Source organism: Onychomys torridus, chromosome X, assembly GCF_903995425.1.
Source record: "Onychomys torridus chromosome X, mOncTor1.1, whole genome shotgun sequence".
NCBI lineage: Eukaryota > Metazoa > Chordata > Mammalia > Rodentia > Cricetidae > Onychomys > Onychomys torridus.
In genome coordinates this window covers 123,807,279-123,822,126 of record NC_050466.1, presented here as the reverse complement: position 1 = coordinate 123,822,126, position 14,848 = coordinate 123,807,279, and the positions used below count along the sequence as shown (strand labels likewise).

Here is a 14,848-nt window from a genome sequence, read left to right as displayed (position 1 = left end):
TCTAGTTCTACCTTAGACTAAGAAAGTTAACTAAACAGACACTTTGAAACAGGGTTTCTATGTTATCCAACATGACTGCTCTTAGTCATACATCCAAAGAAAACAAAATCACCGTGTTAAAAAGACACCTTCACTCCTACGCTTACTGCAGCACTGTTCAAAATATCCAGAATGTGGAACTTATTTAGTGCCCACCAACAGACAATTGGGTAAAGAAAATGTGGTTCATTAGACTAGTAGTAAGCTTCAAAACAGCATGAAATTCTGTTGCCTATGACAACATGGATGGACCCAGGGAATCTTATGTTCAGTGAACTTAAGCAAAGAATGGTACACACTTCTCACAGATGCTAGGAGTCAAATGCTGGTTACCAGAGATTACAGAAAATAAACAGGATAGACAGACAGAAGGTTTGGTTATGATGTTATTGCGAGATAGATGAAGTATATTTATATGTTTCATAGCATGGCTTGGTGAATATAATGAATAATAAGGCCCCATGTTTTTCAAAAAGTTAAAAGGAAATTTAACTAGGAATTTAACACTGCCTTCTGGACCCAGTAGAGCAGTTGTCCCGCATGAACTTTAGCAGTTGTGACAGCATGTGCAAGACCTGTGCAAGCCCAAGCCAGACAAAACCCAGAGTGTGGGAGGTGGGCATGAAGTCCCACCTCATGCAAATGAGCTATTGGTAATTCATGGCTGCTTTCTTCAGTGATGCAGCCTCTGAGAAACTGACTATGCTCTTGGACTGATATATAGCACTTCATCCATGCACAAACAAGCACACTAAGTGAACTCAGTTATTTTTAAATAACAAATGAAATTGGCAGGGAATAGTGGAGTGGATTTAATGAAAATTATATGCATACATGAAATTCTTAAACAATAAAAAAATCACAAAAATTTAAGGGGAACTATCTACCTACCCAATGTATACACAAATCAAAACATTAAATGTACCTTATAAATACACAAAAATAGAATGTATCAATCAAAAGATAAAACAGAATTAACAAAAAGCAGTTAATACAACATTTTTGGGTAAACTTTAGGTATTATTGATATGAAATTTGTACCTATTAAATGCATACATGTTGACAAGTTTGGGTAAAAGGATATAACCACAATACTATAATCCAAACCAAGTTACCCCCAATATTCTCATTCTTACCCTTCTCTTGTATGTGTTCTTATGTGTGCATATGTGTGTATGTTTTAATAATACTGCTTAAAAGAGCTCTCTCTCTCTCTCTCTCTCTCTCTCTCTCTCTCTCTCTCTCTCTGTGTGTGTGTGTGTGTGTGTGTGTGTGTGTTTCAAGAACATAGTTAAAAGATCTGGATATAGTGATGCATGCTTATAATTCCAGCAGCGGGAAAGCTGAAGAAGTTAAATATAGAGTTCAAGGCCAGCCTGAACATTATAATTATTTTAAATATCTTCAAAACCAAGTGCAAGGAAACCAGTATCCATTTGTTCATCAAATCTGAGGATACTAGATTAAAGCATCCAAAAATTAAATTAAGTTCAAGACAGGTGAAAATATTATGTTTATAGGTAGAAATCTTGTATCAGATTTCCCACCACAGAGGACAAAGTATTTGTACAACTTACTGAAATAATTTACATATCACACAAGCCAGTCAGTTCAGTGTTCTTAGTGCATTCACAGACTTGGACAACTATCATCAAAATCTAATTTTAGAAAATTTAATCTTACACACACACACACACACACACACACACACACACACACACACAAACTGTATTCATTAACAATAATTCTATATTACTTTATTACTCCAGGTCCCAGCAACACTTACTCTGCTGTTTATGCCGATTCACCTATTCTGGACATTTTATGTAAATAAAATCATGTAATGTGGTATCTTATGTCTGGCTTAATTTACTTAGGGTGAATTTTGGCAAATCATCTATATTGTATCAGTACCTTATTCCTATTAATAATCACATATTCTATTGTATAGATACAGCATGATTTGTTTAGCCATTCATCCAATTATGACATTTGGATTTGTTCCAGATTCTGATCATTATAAATAATGATGCTATGAGCATTCACATACAAGCACAAGTTTCTGTGAAGAAACACATGCTCACTTCTTTTGGATATATACCTAGAAGTGAGACTGCTAGGTTATATGACAGCTATAACTTTTTGAGGCCTCACCAAATATTTTTTCATTGCAGTTGTATCATTTTGCTTTCCCACCAGCAATTTGTAAGGCTTCCAGTTTCATTACAACCTTTCCAACCTTCTTGGAAGTGGCTATTTTACTGAGTGGGAAGTGGTATCTTACTGCAATTGGAATTTGAATTAATATGACCAATGGGGATGGTATATTTCAATGTTCTTATTAATAAGATGTTTGCCATCATGCCTAGTTTATGCTGAAGATGAAATCTAGGCATTCACAAGTGTTAGGTAAGTGTTCTACCAACTAAGCTACATCCCCAGACCCTGTTTACTAGTTTTTAATTGAATCTTCCTAATGGGTACAAAATATTATCTCACTGTGTAATTGACTTGCATTTGTGTATTGATTAGTGATGTTGAACATCTTTTCATGTATTTACTGGCCATTTGTATACGACTTTTAGGGTCTATTCAAGGCTGTTGATTATTTTTGAATTGGACTGTTAGGGCTTTCTAAAACAGCTAATTTCTGTTACCTTCATTCTTGTACATATTGGTATCTTACTGAAGTATACCTATAAGCCACATAGAAAAAAAAGCTAAAAATTATCCTCTTGCTTTAAGAGTACCATAGATAACTTTCAATTCAAACAGTTTTCTGATAGCTTTAATTATAAATTCAGAGATGGTTTATAGTGGTGGTTCCACTACAGAAAACAGTATATATGAACAAATAAGAAGTTTAAAAAATATAATTTTAAATCAGTGAGTAAAAAATGGAATTTCTTACAGATGATATTAGGCCAATTGTCTTATCAGCCAATTGGGAATTTTTTTTTCTGGGGGAACAAAGGTACTAGACTACATTCCCAGTCCTATAGATCTTCACGAGCAGAAGAAGACAGTTTTGAAGGCTTGAAGTCAAGCTTCCAGTCTTTGCCCTCATCCCTGTCTCATGATGACTTTTCTGTTTCATCAAGAAAATATGAGCAATCACTAAACTGCATCCTTCATATTTTTCTCCAAAATTTCTTTTTCCAAAAGCTCTCCTATCTTCCAGGATTTCAGGGCCAAAAATTTCAGAGTCATCCTTTGACACCCTCCTTTCTCTCAGATTTCATAAGCAAATCTTTCTGGTTTGACCTATGAACTATGGTTCAGCATCAGACCATTTCTTATCACTTCCACTGCCAAAAGCCTGATTCAAGCCATTAATATATCTATGTTATATAGTTAAATACTAGCATAACTGTTCTGTATACTATCTGTTTTGAAATCAAAAGGTTCAATTTTAAAATGGATAATGTACATTCATGATATTCTTTCTGTTTGCCTCCCATTTTACTTAGGAATAAAAATAATGATAGGCCCCTAGATAATATATTCCTTGTTACCAGCTTGACCTTACAACCTAAGGGAAAATGAAAGGAACAATTCTTTGCTCAGAATATTCCTTGTCATTCTGCAGTTTATTTAGTAAAGAATTAGAAATGAGCACAGTTAAGGAAAAGCTACAACTTCTCAGATGTGATCAGAAGAATAGGATTACCTTTGGACCAGGATGACCTGGAAGACCAATGCCTGAAACACCAGGATCTCCTTTACTTCCTTTCTGGCCAGGTAACCCTGGAGAGCCAGGTTGTCCAGGAACTCCAGGAGGCCCAGGAGGCCCATCTACACCTTGAGGGCCTGTTGAAAATATGTAATGTATAATATTTAATGAAATAGTATTTACTCACTGTAAACCTAAGATGAATGTGATTTAGCAAAAAGATCCTTAAAAAAAATTCTTCAAACTGAGTATATATAGTGAGTTTCACACACAGGCTTATATATCAACCTATTTCTAAAGTAATTTTTGATGGAAGAGAAAAAGCTAGAGAACACATATGTTTGCGAATTCTAACTCTTTAATTTCTTAACATTCTGTTCCTTATGAAGTCACTTTAAATATTATTTTTGTAGTGAGAGGTCTATCCATTGGTTATTTTAGCGACTGTTCTACTTTGATTCTATCAACATTAGCTGCCCCATCTCCATTGCTGCTGATAAAATCCAGGCCTCTTACATACTATCACTTTGCTACATATCCAGACCTTATTCTTACATCTTTTCTGATATAAAAAAAGATAAAAATGAAGGTTGGGTCATTGAATTGGCAGAGTGCTTGCCTCATATGCAGCAAGCTCTTTAATATTTAATACATTATTAACATTGATTGGTGTCAAGCACTTATAATCCCAGTATTTCAGGGGTAGATACAGGAGGACTAGAAGAAGTTCAAGGTCATCCTCAGCTATGTAGCAAGTTTGATGATAGCCTGTGCTACATGAGATCCTGTCTCAATGGGGAAAAAAAGACAGTGACTATTAATAGGATTAAATGACTATGACTTTTCATCACTCACCAGGAAAACCCATGTCACCAATGTTTCCTTTAAGCCCAGGAGGCCCTGTAAGTCCTGGTGGACCAGGGAGACCAGGGTCACCCTTGGGACCTAGAAAAGTAATGTTGGTAAAATTCAAGCAAAGAAATGATATCATGGGATTGGAAGGACAAATTTCATTGTATTAAAGTCCACAGATATAACTCAGTGTGAAATAGGTAGGCAGCCCCCCAGAAGTCTCCTTAGTAACATATCATATTGGAATACAACAATGCTAACACAGGTCTTTAAATTCAACTTCATAAAAATAAAGGTAATTTTACCTGAGCACCTTGGTTCTTCTCCTAAAATGATTCCATGCATTTGACGATATATTTGTTATGTATGTATAACTACCTCTTTTTGTGTTCTCACAGACAAACCTAATATAAGAATGCTTAATACAATTCAGCCACGGATCTCTGTCATAACAGAGCCCCACTATAATTATGCCAGAGAGAGATAAGGGTTGGCAATTTTATGGAGAGATGCTGGATTGACCTGGATGTGTTTGAGGAGTCTACTGAGAACATCACAGGTGCTTGAGCTCTGTGATATCACCTGCATGTTTGCCAGTGCCACCAAATATGTAGTTTACTTTTTCTTTCACCAGTGACTTCCAGCTTTGGGAAGAGAATGCAGAAGATGTTGGGAAGGAATCAGGAAAGAATCCATCTTTCTCAATCCATCAAGATAATAAGGTATGAATTCGATGGCAAATGAATGACCTTCAGAGCTTCTAAGAGGTTAAAGACCTACTGCTTTTTATTTCCTTAGGGGCTGAACTAAAATCAAGCAGCTGAAAGTTTTATGAGAAGACAATAACTAAGGCAAACCATTCACTGTAAGAGCATGTGTGCTGTAACAGATTACAAGGAGGCTTGGGAAACTTTTATCCTTAGAATTTTTAAAAATTAAGCTCCGATGGGACCCAAATATGAGTCTTTGTTCTCCTAGCCAATCACCCCAGCCTCTAGAATTTAGATCCAGGGGCATAACCATACGCCCCCCGCCCATTACAGCCCCAGTTGCAGGAAAGCAGGCAGGACTCCTGCAGACAGGCTAGACTACCTCCATCCCCCAGTGGACCCTGTAACCTATAACCCCACTCTACTCAGCAAACCCACCCCTCCCCAGAGACCACAACTGTTTCCTGAGACACAGGTTCTGCCAGCTTCGACTGGTCAGACCAAGAGTGGATCCCTGAGACAGAGACACTGTTTGCACCAATTGGAGGAAGAGATAGGTAGAAGCCAGTGCAAAAATACACTCAACAACATAAGGAGCAATATGGCATGACCAGAACCAAGTGGTCCTACATCAGTAAGACCTGAACATCCCAACGAAGAAGAAGAGAAAACAACCATAAATATGACTTTAAGAAGATGATAGAGGCCTTAAAAGAGGAAATTAATAATTCCCTTAAAGAAATTGAGTGAAAGACACACAAAAAATTGGAAGAAATCAATAAATCCCTTAAAGAAAGCCAAGAGAAACCAAAAAAGCAATCAAACAGGTGAAGGAAACAGTTCAAGAATTGAAAATTGAAATAAAGAAGACACAAACTAAGGGAATGCTGGAAATGGAAAATCTGTGTAAATGAACATAATCAACAGAATGTAAGAGATGAAAGAGAGAATCTCTGGCATTGAAGATACAATAGAGGAAATAGATTTGTCAGTCAAAGAAAACATTAAAGCCAACAAAGTCATAACACAAAACATCCAGGAAATCTAGGACACCATGAAAAGACCAAACCTAAGAATAATAGGGATAGAAGAAGGGGAAGAATACCAACCCAAAGGCATGGAGAATATATTCAGCAAAATCATAGAAGTAAACTTTCCCCACCTAAAGAAGGAAATGCCTATGAAGATACAAGAAGCTTACAGAACACCAAATAGACTGGTCCTAAAAAAGAAGTGTAGCATGAATCTTAAAGGTAATTATTAATAAAATCAAACCTGAGGCCAGTTATTAGGGTGAATACTGGAAGATCAGAGAAGCAGAACAAGCCACAGCCACTTCACCTTGCCAATTCCTCAGCTGATCCTGTTTTCTCAGCCTGGAAGCTTCTGAGTCCTCATCCAAATGGTTCTCAGCTGAACTGTGCTGCTCAAAAGCCTAAAAGCTTAACCAGCTCTAGATCCTGGTCCTCACGCCTTGTATACCTTTCTGCCATCACTTCCTGGGATTAGAGGCTCACTTCCTGGGATTAAAGGCGTGAGTCACCATGCCTTGCTGTTTCTAGTGTGGCTTTAAACTCACAGAGATCTGGATGGATCTCTGCCTCCCAAATGATAGGATTAAAGGTGTGTGTGCCACCATTTTCTGACCTCTGTATCTAGTGGCTGTTCTGTTCTCTGACCCCAGATAGGGTGCACAATATTTTGGGGAACACAATATCACCACAAATAAGTCCCCTTGTCACATAATAATCAAGCCACTAAACATACAGAATAAAGAAAAATATTAAGAGCTGCAAAGAAAAAAGAGCAAGTAACATATAAAGGCAGACCCATCAGAATAACATCTGACTTCTCAATGGAGACTCTGAAAACCAGAAGGTTCTGGACAGATGTTGTACAGATACTAAGAGACCATGGATTCCAGCCCAGAATAATTTACACCACAAAACTCTCAACTGCCATATACTGAGTAAACAAAATGTTCTATGATAAAACCAGACTTAAACAATACCTATCCACAAATACAGCCCTACAAAAAGCACCAGATGGAAAAATCCAGGCCAAGGAAGTTAGATGCACCCATGAAAACACAGGCAATAAATAATACCACACCAACAAATCCCCAAAAAGGAGAAATACACAACACTACCACCAAAAAGTAAGAGGAACTAACAATAATTGGTCATTAATATTCCTTAATAACAAAGGGCTCAATTCACCTATAAAAAGACACAGGCTAACAGAATGGATACAAAACCAGAATCCATCCTTTTGCTGTATACAAGAAACACACCTTAATTTCAAAGACAGACACTACCTCAGAATCCTTTGTCTCTCTGATCTTTCAGCACATTTATTAGGGTATACAATATATTACCACAGTAATCAAATTGAAGGCTGAAATCAACAAAATAGAAACAAAGAAAACAGTACAGAGAATCATGAAATAAAGATTTGGTTCCTTGAGAAAACGACCAGGTAGACAAACCCTTATCCAAATGAACTAAAATTCAGAAAGAATATTCAGATTAAAAATCAGAAACAAAAAGGGAGACATAACAACTGACAATGAGGATATCCAGAGAATTATCAGGTCATACTTGAAAAACCTGTACTCCACAAAATTGAAAAATCTAAAAGAAATGGACAATTTTCTGGTTAGGTACCATATATCCAAATTAATCAAGACCAGATAAATAATTTAAATAGATCTATAACTCCTATGGAAATAGAAGCATTCATTCAAAGTCTCCCAACCAAAAAATGCCCAGGGCCAGACAGTTTCAGTGTAGAATTCTACCAGAATTTCAAAGAAGAGCTAATACCAATACTCCTCAAATTGTTCCACACAATAGAAATAGAAAGAACATTGTCAAACTCTTTCTATAAGGCTACAGTCACCCTGATACCCAAACCACACAAAGATGCAACAAAGAAAGAGAATTACAGACCAGTCTCCCTCATGAATATGGATGCAAAAATACTCAATACAATACTGCCAAACCGAATCCAAGAACACATTTAAAAAATCATCCATCATGATCGAGTAGGCTTCATCTCAGAGATGCAGGGATGGTTCAAAATATGAAAATATTTAAATATAATCCATCACATAAACAAAATGAAAGAAAAAAAACACATGATCATCTCATTAGATACTGAAAATCCTTTGACACCCCTTCATGATAAAGGTCCTAGAGAGATCAAGAATACAAGAAACATACCTAAACATAATAAAAGCAACTTACAGCAAGTCAACAGCCAACATCAAATTAAATAGAGAGAAATGCAAAGAGATTCCTCTAAAATCAGGAACAAGATAAGACTGTCCACTCTCCCCATACTTATTCAATATTGTACTTGAAGTTCTAGGTACAGCAATAAGACAACAAAAGGATATTAAGGGGATACAAATTGGAAAGGAAGAAGTCAAACTTTCACTTTTTTACAGACAATATGATAGTGTACATAAGTGACCCCAGAAATTCTACCAGGGGACTCCTAAAGCTGATAAGCTCCTTCAGTAAGGTGGCAGGATACAAGATTAACTAAAAAAAAAATCAGTAGCTCTCCTATATGCAAATGATAAAAGGGCTGAGAAAGAAATTAGAGAAACATCATCCTTTACAATAGCCACAAATAATATAAAATACCTTGGAGTAACTCTAACGAAGCAAATGAAGGACCTGTATGACAAGAACTTTAAGTCTCTGAAGAAAGAAATTGGAGAACATATCAGAAAATGGAAAGATCTCCCATGCTCGTGGATAGATAAGATTAACATAGTAAAAATGGCAATCTTACCAAAAGCAATCTACAGATTCAATGCAACCCCCATCAAAATCCCAACACATTTCTTCACAGACCTTGAGAGAACGATACTCAACTTCATATGGAAAAACAGAAAACCTAGAATATCTAAAACAATCCTTTGCAATAAAGCAACTTCTGGAGGCATCACCACCCCTGACTTCAAGCTCTACTATAGAGCTATAGTAATAAATAGAGCTTGGTACTGGCATAAAAACCTACATGTGGGCCAATGGAATTAAATTAAAGATCCTGACATTAATCCACACACATGAAAAACTGATTTTTGACAAAGAAGCCAAAACTCTACTATGGAAAAAAGAAAGCATCTTCAACAAATGGGGCTGGCATAACTGGACATCAACATGTAGAAGATTGCAAATAGATCCATATCTATCACCGTGCACAAAACTCAAATCCAAGTGTATCAATGACCTCAACATAAATCCTGTTATACTGAAACTGATAGAGGAGAAAGTAGGAAGTAGCCTAGTATGCATTGGCACAGGAGGCCACTTGGTAAATATAACACCAGTAGCACAGACACTGAGAGCAACAATTAATAAATGGGACCTCCTGAAACTTAGAAACTTCTGTAAGGCAAAGGACACAGTAAATAAGACAAAATGACAGCCTACAGATTAGGAAATGATCTTCACCAACCCCACATTTGACATAGGGCTGATCTCCAAAATATATAAATAATGCAAGAAACTAGACACCAACATAATGAACAATAAAATTAAAAAATGGACTACAGAGCTAAACAGAATTCTCAACAGAAGAATCCCAAAAGGTGAAAGACATTTAAGGAATTGCTCAAAATCTTTAGTCATCAAGGAAATGCAAATCAAAACAACTCTGAGATACCATCTTACATCCGTCAGAATGGCAAAGATCAAAATCATTGATGACAGCTTATGTTGGAGAGGATGTGGAGCAAGGGGAACACTCCTCCATTGCTGGTGGGAGTGCAAACTTGTACAGCCACTTTGGAAATCAGTATGGCAACTTCTCAGAAAATTGGGAATCAATCAACCTCAACACCCAATGATACCACTCTTGGGCATATAAACAAGGCATGCTCAATCATAGCACAACGACACATGCTCAACTATGCTCATAGCAGCATTAGTTGTAATAGCCAGAACCTGGAAACAACCTAGATACTCCTCAACTGAAGAATGGATAAAGAAAACATGGTACATATACACAATGAGTACTACTCAGTAGTAAAAATCAATGACATCATGAAATTGGCAGGTAAATGGATGGAACCAGAAAATATCATCCTGAGTGAGGTAACCCAGATCCGGAAAGACAAACATGGTAAGTACTCACTTATAAGTGGATACTAGATATAAAGCAAAGGATAACCAGACTACAACCCACAGCTCCAAAGAAACTAGGAAACAAGGAAGACCCAAAGAGGGATGCATGGATCACCTTGGGATGGGGAACGTGGGAGATCCCGATAAGTAACCTGGGGATGAGGGAGGGTAACAGAGGATAGGGGGTGGGGGATGAGAACATGAGGGAATGGTATGGTCGAGTGGGGGAATGGACAGAGTGGGAGAACCATGAAAGAGATATCTTGATAGAGGGAGACATCATGAGGATAGGAAGAAACCAGGTGCTAGGGAAATTCCCAGGAATCCACAAGGATGACCCCAGATTAGACTACTATCAATAGTGGAGAGGGTGCCTGAACTGGCCTACACTGGTAATCAGATTGGTGAATATCCTAACTGTCATCATAGAACCTTCATCCAGTAACTGATGGAAGCAGATGCAAAGATTCACAACCATGCACCAGGCTGAGCTCCAGGAGTCCAGTTGAAGAGAGCAAAGAGGGATTACATGAGCAAGGGGGGGGGTCAAGATCATGACAGGGAAATCTACAGAGACAACTGAACCAAACTCAAAGAAACTCAGGAACTTTAGAATGACAGCTATGGAACCTGCATGGGAACAGACTAGGCCCTCTGCATACTGGAAACAGTTGTGTAGGTTGGTCTGTTTGAGGGGCCCCTGGCAAGTGTGTGATCTGGTGCATGATCTGGCTTTCTGGATCCCATTATTTATGGCCAGACACCTTGCTCACCCTTGATGCAGGGGCAAAGTACTAGGGGCTTAGCTGTCCCCCCATGGAGAACTTATCCTGTTGGAGGAGGGGAGGAGGGGGGAGTTGGGGGAAGGGGAAAGGGGGAGGGGGAGGAGGAATGAGGGTGGGATCTGTGGTTTGCTATGTAAAATGAATAAAAAATTTAAAAATAATAAAAATAATAAAATAATAAAAATAATAAAAGAGAATAATAATAAAAGAGAAATAATTTCTAAATAAAAAATTTTAAAAATTAAAATTTTCAATCATCTTTTTACATTGCAGACAACAAACAACAAAAGAAACCAAAAAACACTGGTGACTTATTCCGGCTCCTGCTGGATAATTGTCTTATTATATGTTGGAGTGTCTGTAGTAAAGTGGAGCACCTTATATGAATCATAGGGCTACATATATTCTGGTGAGAGCAAACAAACTATGAATCTGAATAAACAAAATAAAATGTCCTTTATATTTTGTCTGTTGAAACTTGGGTCAAATGTCAACAATTTTGTCACGCCTCACTGCACTTCTCATGACCAGATCCAAATCATCAATTAAACATGGTAAGGTCACTATTACTTTTCCAGGGATCACTGTTAGCTAGTCAAATGCCACAGTGGTCTATCTTACATACCTGGTAGTCCTGGTGATCCGGGATCTCCACTCAGTCCAGGTTGCCCTGGGTCCCCAGGTAAACCCTGGTAGCCTTTTGGTCCTGAAAGTCCAGGAATTCCTTCCAAGGATAAACATAGAAACAAGTTAAGCTAGGCGGTGTTGGTGCATGCCTTTAATTCTAGCACTTGGGAGGCAGAGGCAGGCTGATCTCTGTGAGTTCAAGTCCAGCCTGGTCTACAGAGTGAGTTCCAGGAAAGGCTCTAAAGCTACACAGAGAAACCCTGTCTCAAAAACCAACAACAACAGCAAAAAACAAACAAACAAACAAACAAACAAAAAACAAAAACAAACCCAAAACCAAGTTAGGCTGATTCTTAATAATAAATTAATTTGCCAAAAAAGCTGCTTAAATATTTAACTGTATGTAAGTGAAAAGGAGAAACTGGTATATTCTCTCCCTCTTTCCCTCTTTCTCTCTTTCCCTCCCTCCTCCTTTCCTCCCTCCCTTCCTCCCTCCCTCCCTCCCTCTCACCCTCTCTCTCTGTCTCTCTCTCCTGTGTGTGTGTGTGTGTGCGTGCATGCGTGCGTGCGTGCGTGCGTGTGTGTGTGTGTGTGTGTGTGTGTGTGTGTGTGTGTGTTTGGGGATTGCTGCACTTTAACCATTTCTCTATCTCTGTGCCCATCTCTCATGGGTTTATCACATTTGCTGATGCTCAACACAGGGCATGAACCTATTACCCTGAGATTAAGAGCCTCATCCACTACTGACTGAGCAAGCTGGGCTACCAGGGAGCAGGAGGGAGGAGGAGAGGGGAGATCTGTGGTTGGTATGTAAAATGAATAGAAAATTTAATAAAATTAAAAAACAGAAAGTTTAAAAAAACTAGCTGTAACCAAATGGGATTAAAATTAATGCTTGTGACTGAAAAAACAAAAACATCCCTTATGTAGTGCTTGGGAGGGTAAGGATGCTTCGCAAGTGTCTGCCACATTTTGGGAATAAAGTAGCAAACATTTTTGGAAATGGCAGTGGTAGTTTTGCAGCATCCTTGCTTCTAACATGACACAGATTTAGATCATGAATTATTAAGATGGCCCTAAAGAGTGATGGGATGTGTAGCTCAGTGAGAACCTGCCTATCATTGAGTTTGATCCCCAGCACTTCCAACCAGAACAACAAAATAATGTTCAATGCCTGGCCCTGACAACCTGTAGCAATGATAGCAGTGGTCAAATGTACTACAGACTATTAGTTTCTCATCAAGAAATTTAGATCAGCCCAAAATGTCACCTTACTCTTTGTTCTTATCTGTCTCAAAGTATTTTATTAGTAATCCTACAGTAGAAGTATATTTCACCATTCCTATAATTCAGAAAGCATGGTTAAAAAAATAAAAGAAGCAGCCAGCTGGTGGTGGCCCATGCTTTTAATACCAGTACTAGGGAGGCTGAGGCAGAGGCAGAGGCAGGCAAATCTCAGTAAGTTCAAGGCCATCCTGGTCTACAGAGTGAGTTCCAGGACAGCCAGGACTGTTATACAGAGAAACCCTGTCTTAAAAAAAAAAGCCACATGAGATAATAACTCCAGGAGTTGATGGCATTGCTCAGTGGATAAAAGAACATGTCACCAAGCCTGAAGACCTGAGTCCAACCTCCAGAGCCCACATACTTGAGCAAGAGAACTCACTCCCATAAGTTGTCCTCTGACATTTACATGGGAATTGTAGCATATACACACACATACATATGAATCAATTAATTAGTCAACCAATAAGAATCTGATTTTTAAAAGAAGAGATACTAAGAAAGAAATTCAATTTTAGTAATCCTAAAATTTACATGTTCCTGAAACTTTATGTACTTTGTGAAAAGTTCCAGTATAAAACAATATTTTAAGAAAAATTTTCATCAAATCATGCTCAATGTGAAACTTCTAACATTTGTTTACACACACATACACATATGTACAGCTGACAACATTTGTAGAACACAAAAAGAATTGCAAATGTGCTGAAAGCTACAAATTAATGACCCATCTAAAGTTTCATAATGTTTGAAAGTCTAGTACTTTTCCAACAAATATGTTTCTTTCGTTTCTATAGGTGCCTTATGTTAATTTATGTATATTTATGTTTTGTGGTAGTTTTGATGAGCTATGCTATACTTCTATAAAAAGAAAAGAATAGTTTTATAATTTAAAACCTGTTATATTCAACATTATACTATTCACCTTCATTAGGATTCAAGGAGAAAAATACTGAAAAGGACCACCACATTTCCTAAACAGCAAATGTTGTTCTCAAATTATTGTGGTTATATATCATTTTCTAAACTCCTGGAAAACTGAAGGTAGTTATTTAAGTCTGTTTTATTTATGAATGTATTTACTTATGTATGTATGCATGTATGTACGTATATGTGTGTGTGTGCGTGTGCGTGTGTGTGTGTGTGTGTGCGTGTGTGTGTGTGTGTGTGTGTGTTCATCAGTTTCTTAGCACATGTGTGTTTGTAGGTGCATATATAGGCCCAAAATTGAAGTTTCATTTCTTAATAGATTGTTTGACATTTTGTTCATTGAGGATAGGTCTCTCACAGAACTCAAAGGTCTCCTAGAGTTCTGTGGTGGTATTCTGTTCCCCAAAATATTGTGCACCCTAATAAACTTATCTGGGGTCAGAGACAGAACAGCCACAATATTAAACATAGAGAATAGGCAGTGGTAGCACATGCCTTTAATCCTAGCATCCCAGAGGCAGAAATCCATCTGTTTAAGGATACAGCCAAGCATGGTGACTCACGCCTTTAATCCCAGGGAGTGATGGTAGAAAACAGAAAGGTATATAAGATGAGGACCAGAAACTAGAAGCCTTTGGCTGGTTAAGCTTTTAGGCTTTGGAGCAACAGTTCAGCTGAGACCCATTCTGGATGAGGACTCAGAGGCTTCCAGTCTGAGGAAACAGGATCAGCTGAGGAATTGGCAAAGTGAGGTAGCTGTGGCTTGTTCTGCTTCTCTGATCTTCCAGCATTCACCCCAACACCTGG

General features: G+C 37.9%; 1 protein-coding gene across 2 annotated transcripts in view; it reads right to left on the bottom strand.

Moving 5' to 3' along the window:
• The window catches only part of Col4a5 (collagen type IV alpha 5 chain), a 210,454-nt gene that overhangs the window by 52,849 nt on the left and 142,757 nt on the right, over positions 1–14,848 (bottom strand). For both annotated transcript variants that reach the window (XM_036175182.1, XM_036175183.1), the window contains exons 34-36: positions 11,826–11,924; positions 4,568–4,657; positions 3,710–3,849 (exon numbers count right to left, since the gene is read on the bottom strand). In XM_036175182.1, coding sequence (XP_036031075.1) covers positions 3,710–3,849; positions 4,568–4,657; positions 11,826–11,924 — 329 coding nt within the window. The remainder of the gene's footprint in view (positions 1–3,709; positions 3,850–4,567; positions 4,658–11,825; positions 11,925–14,848) is intronic.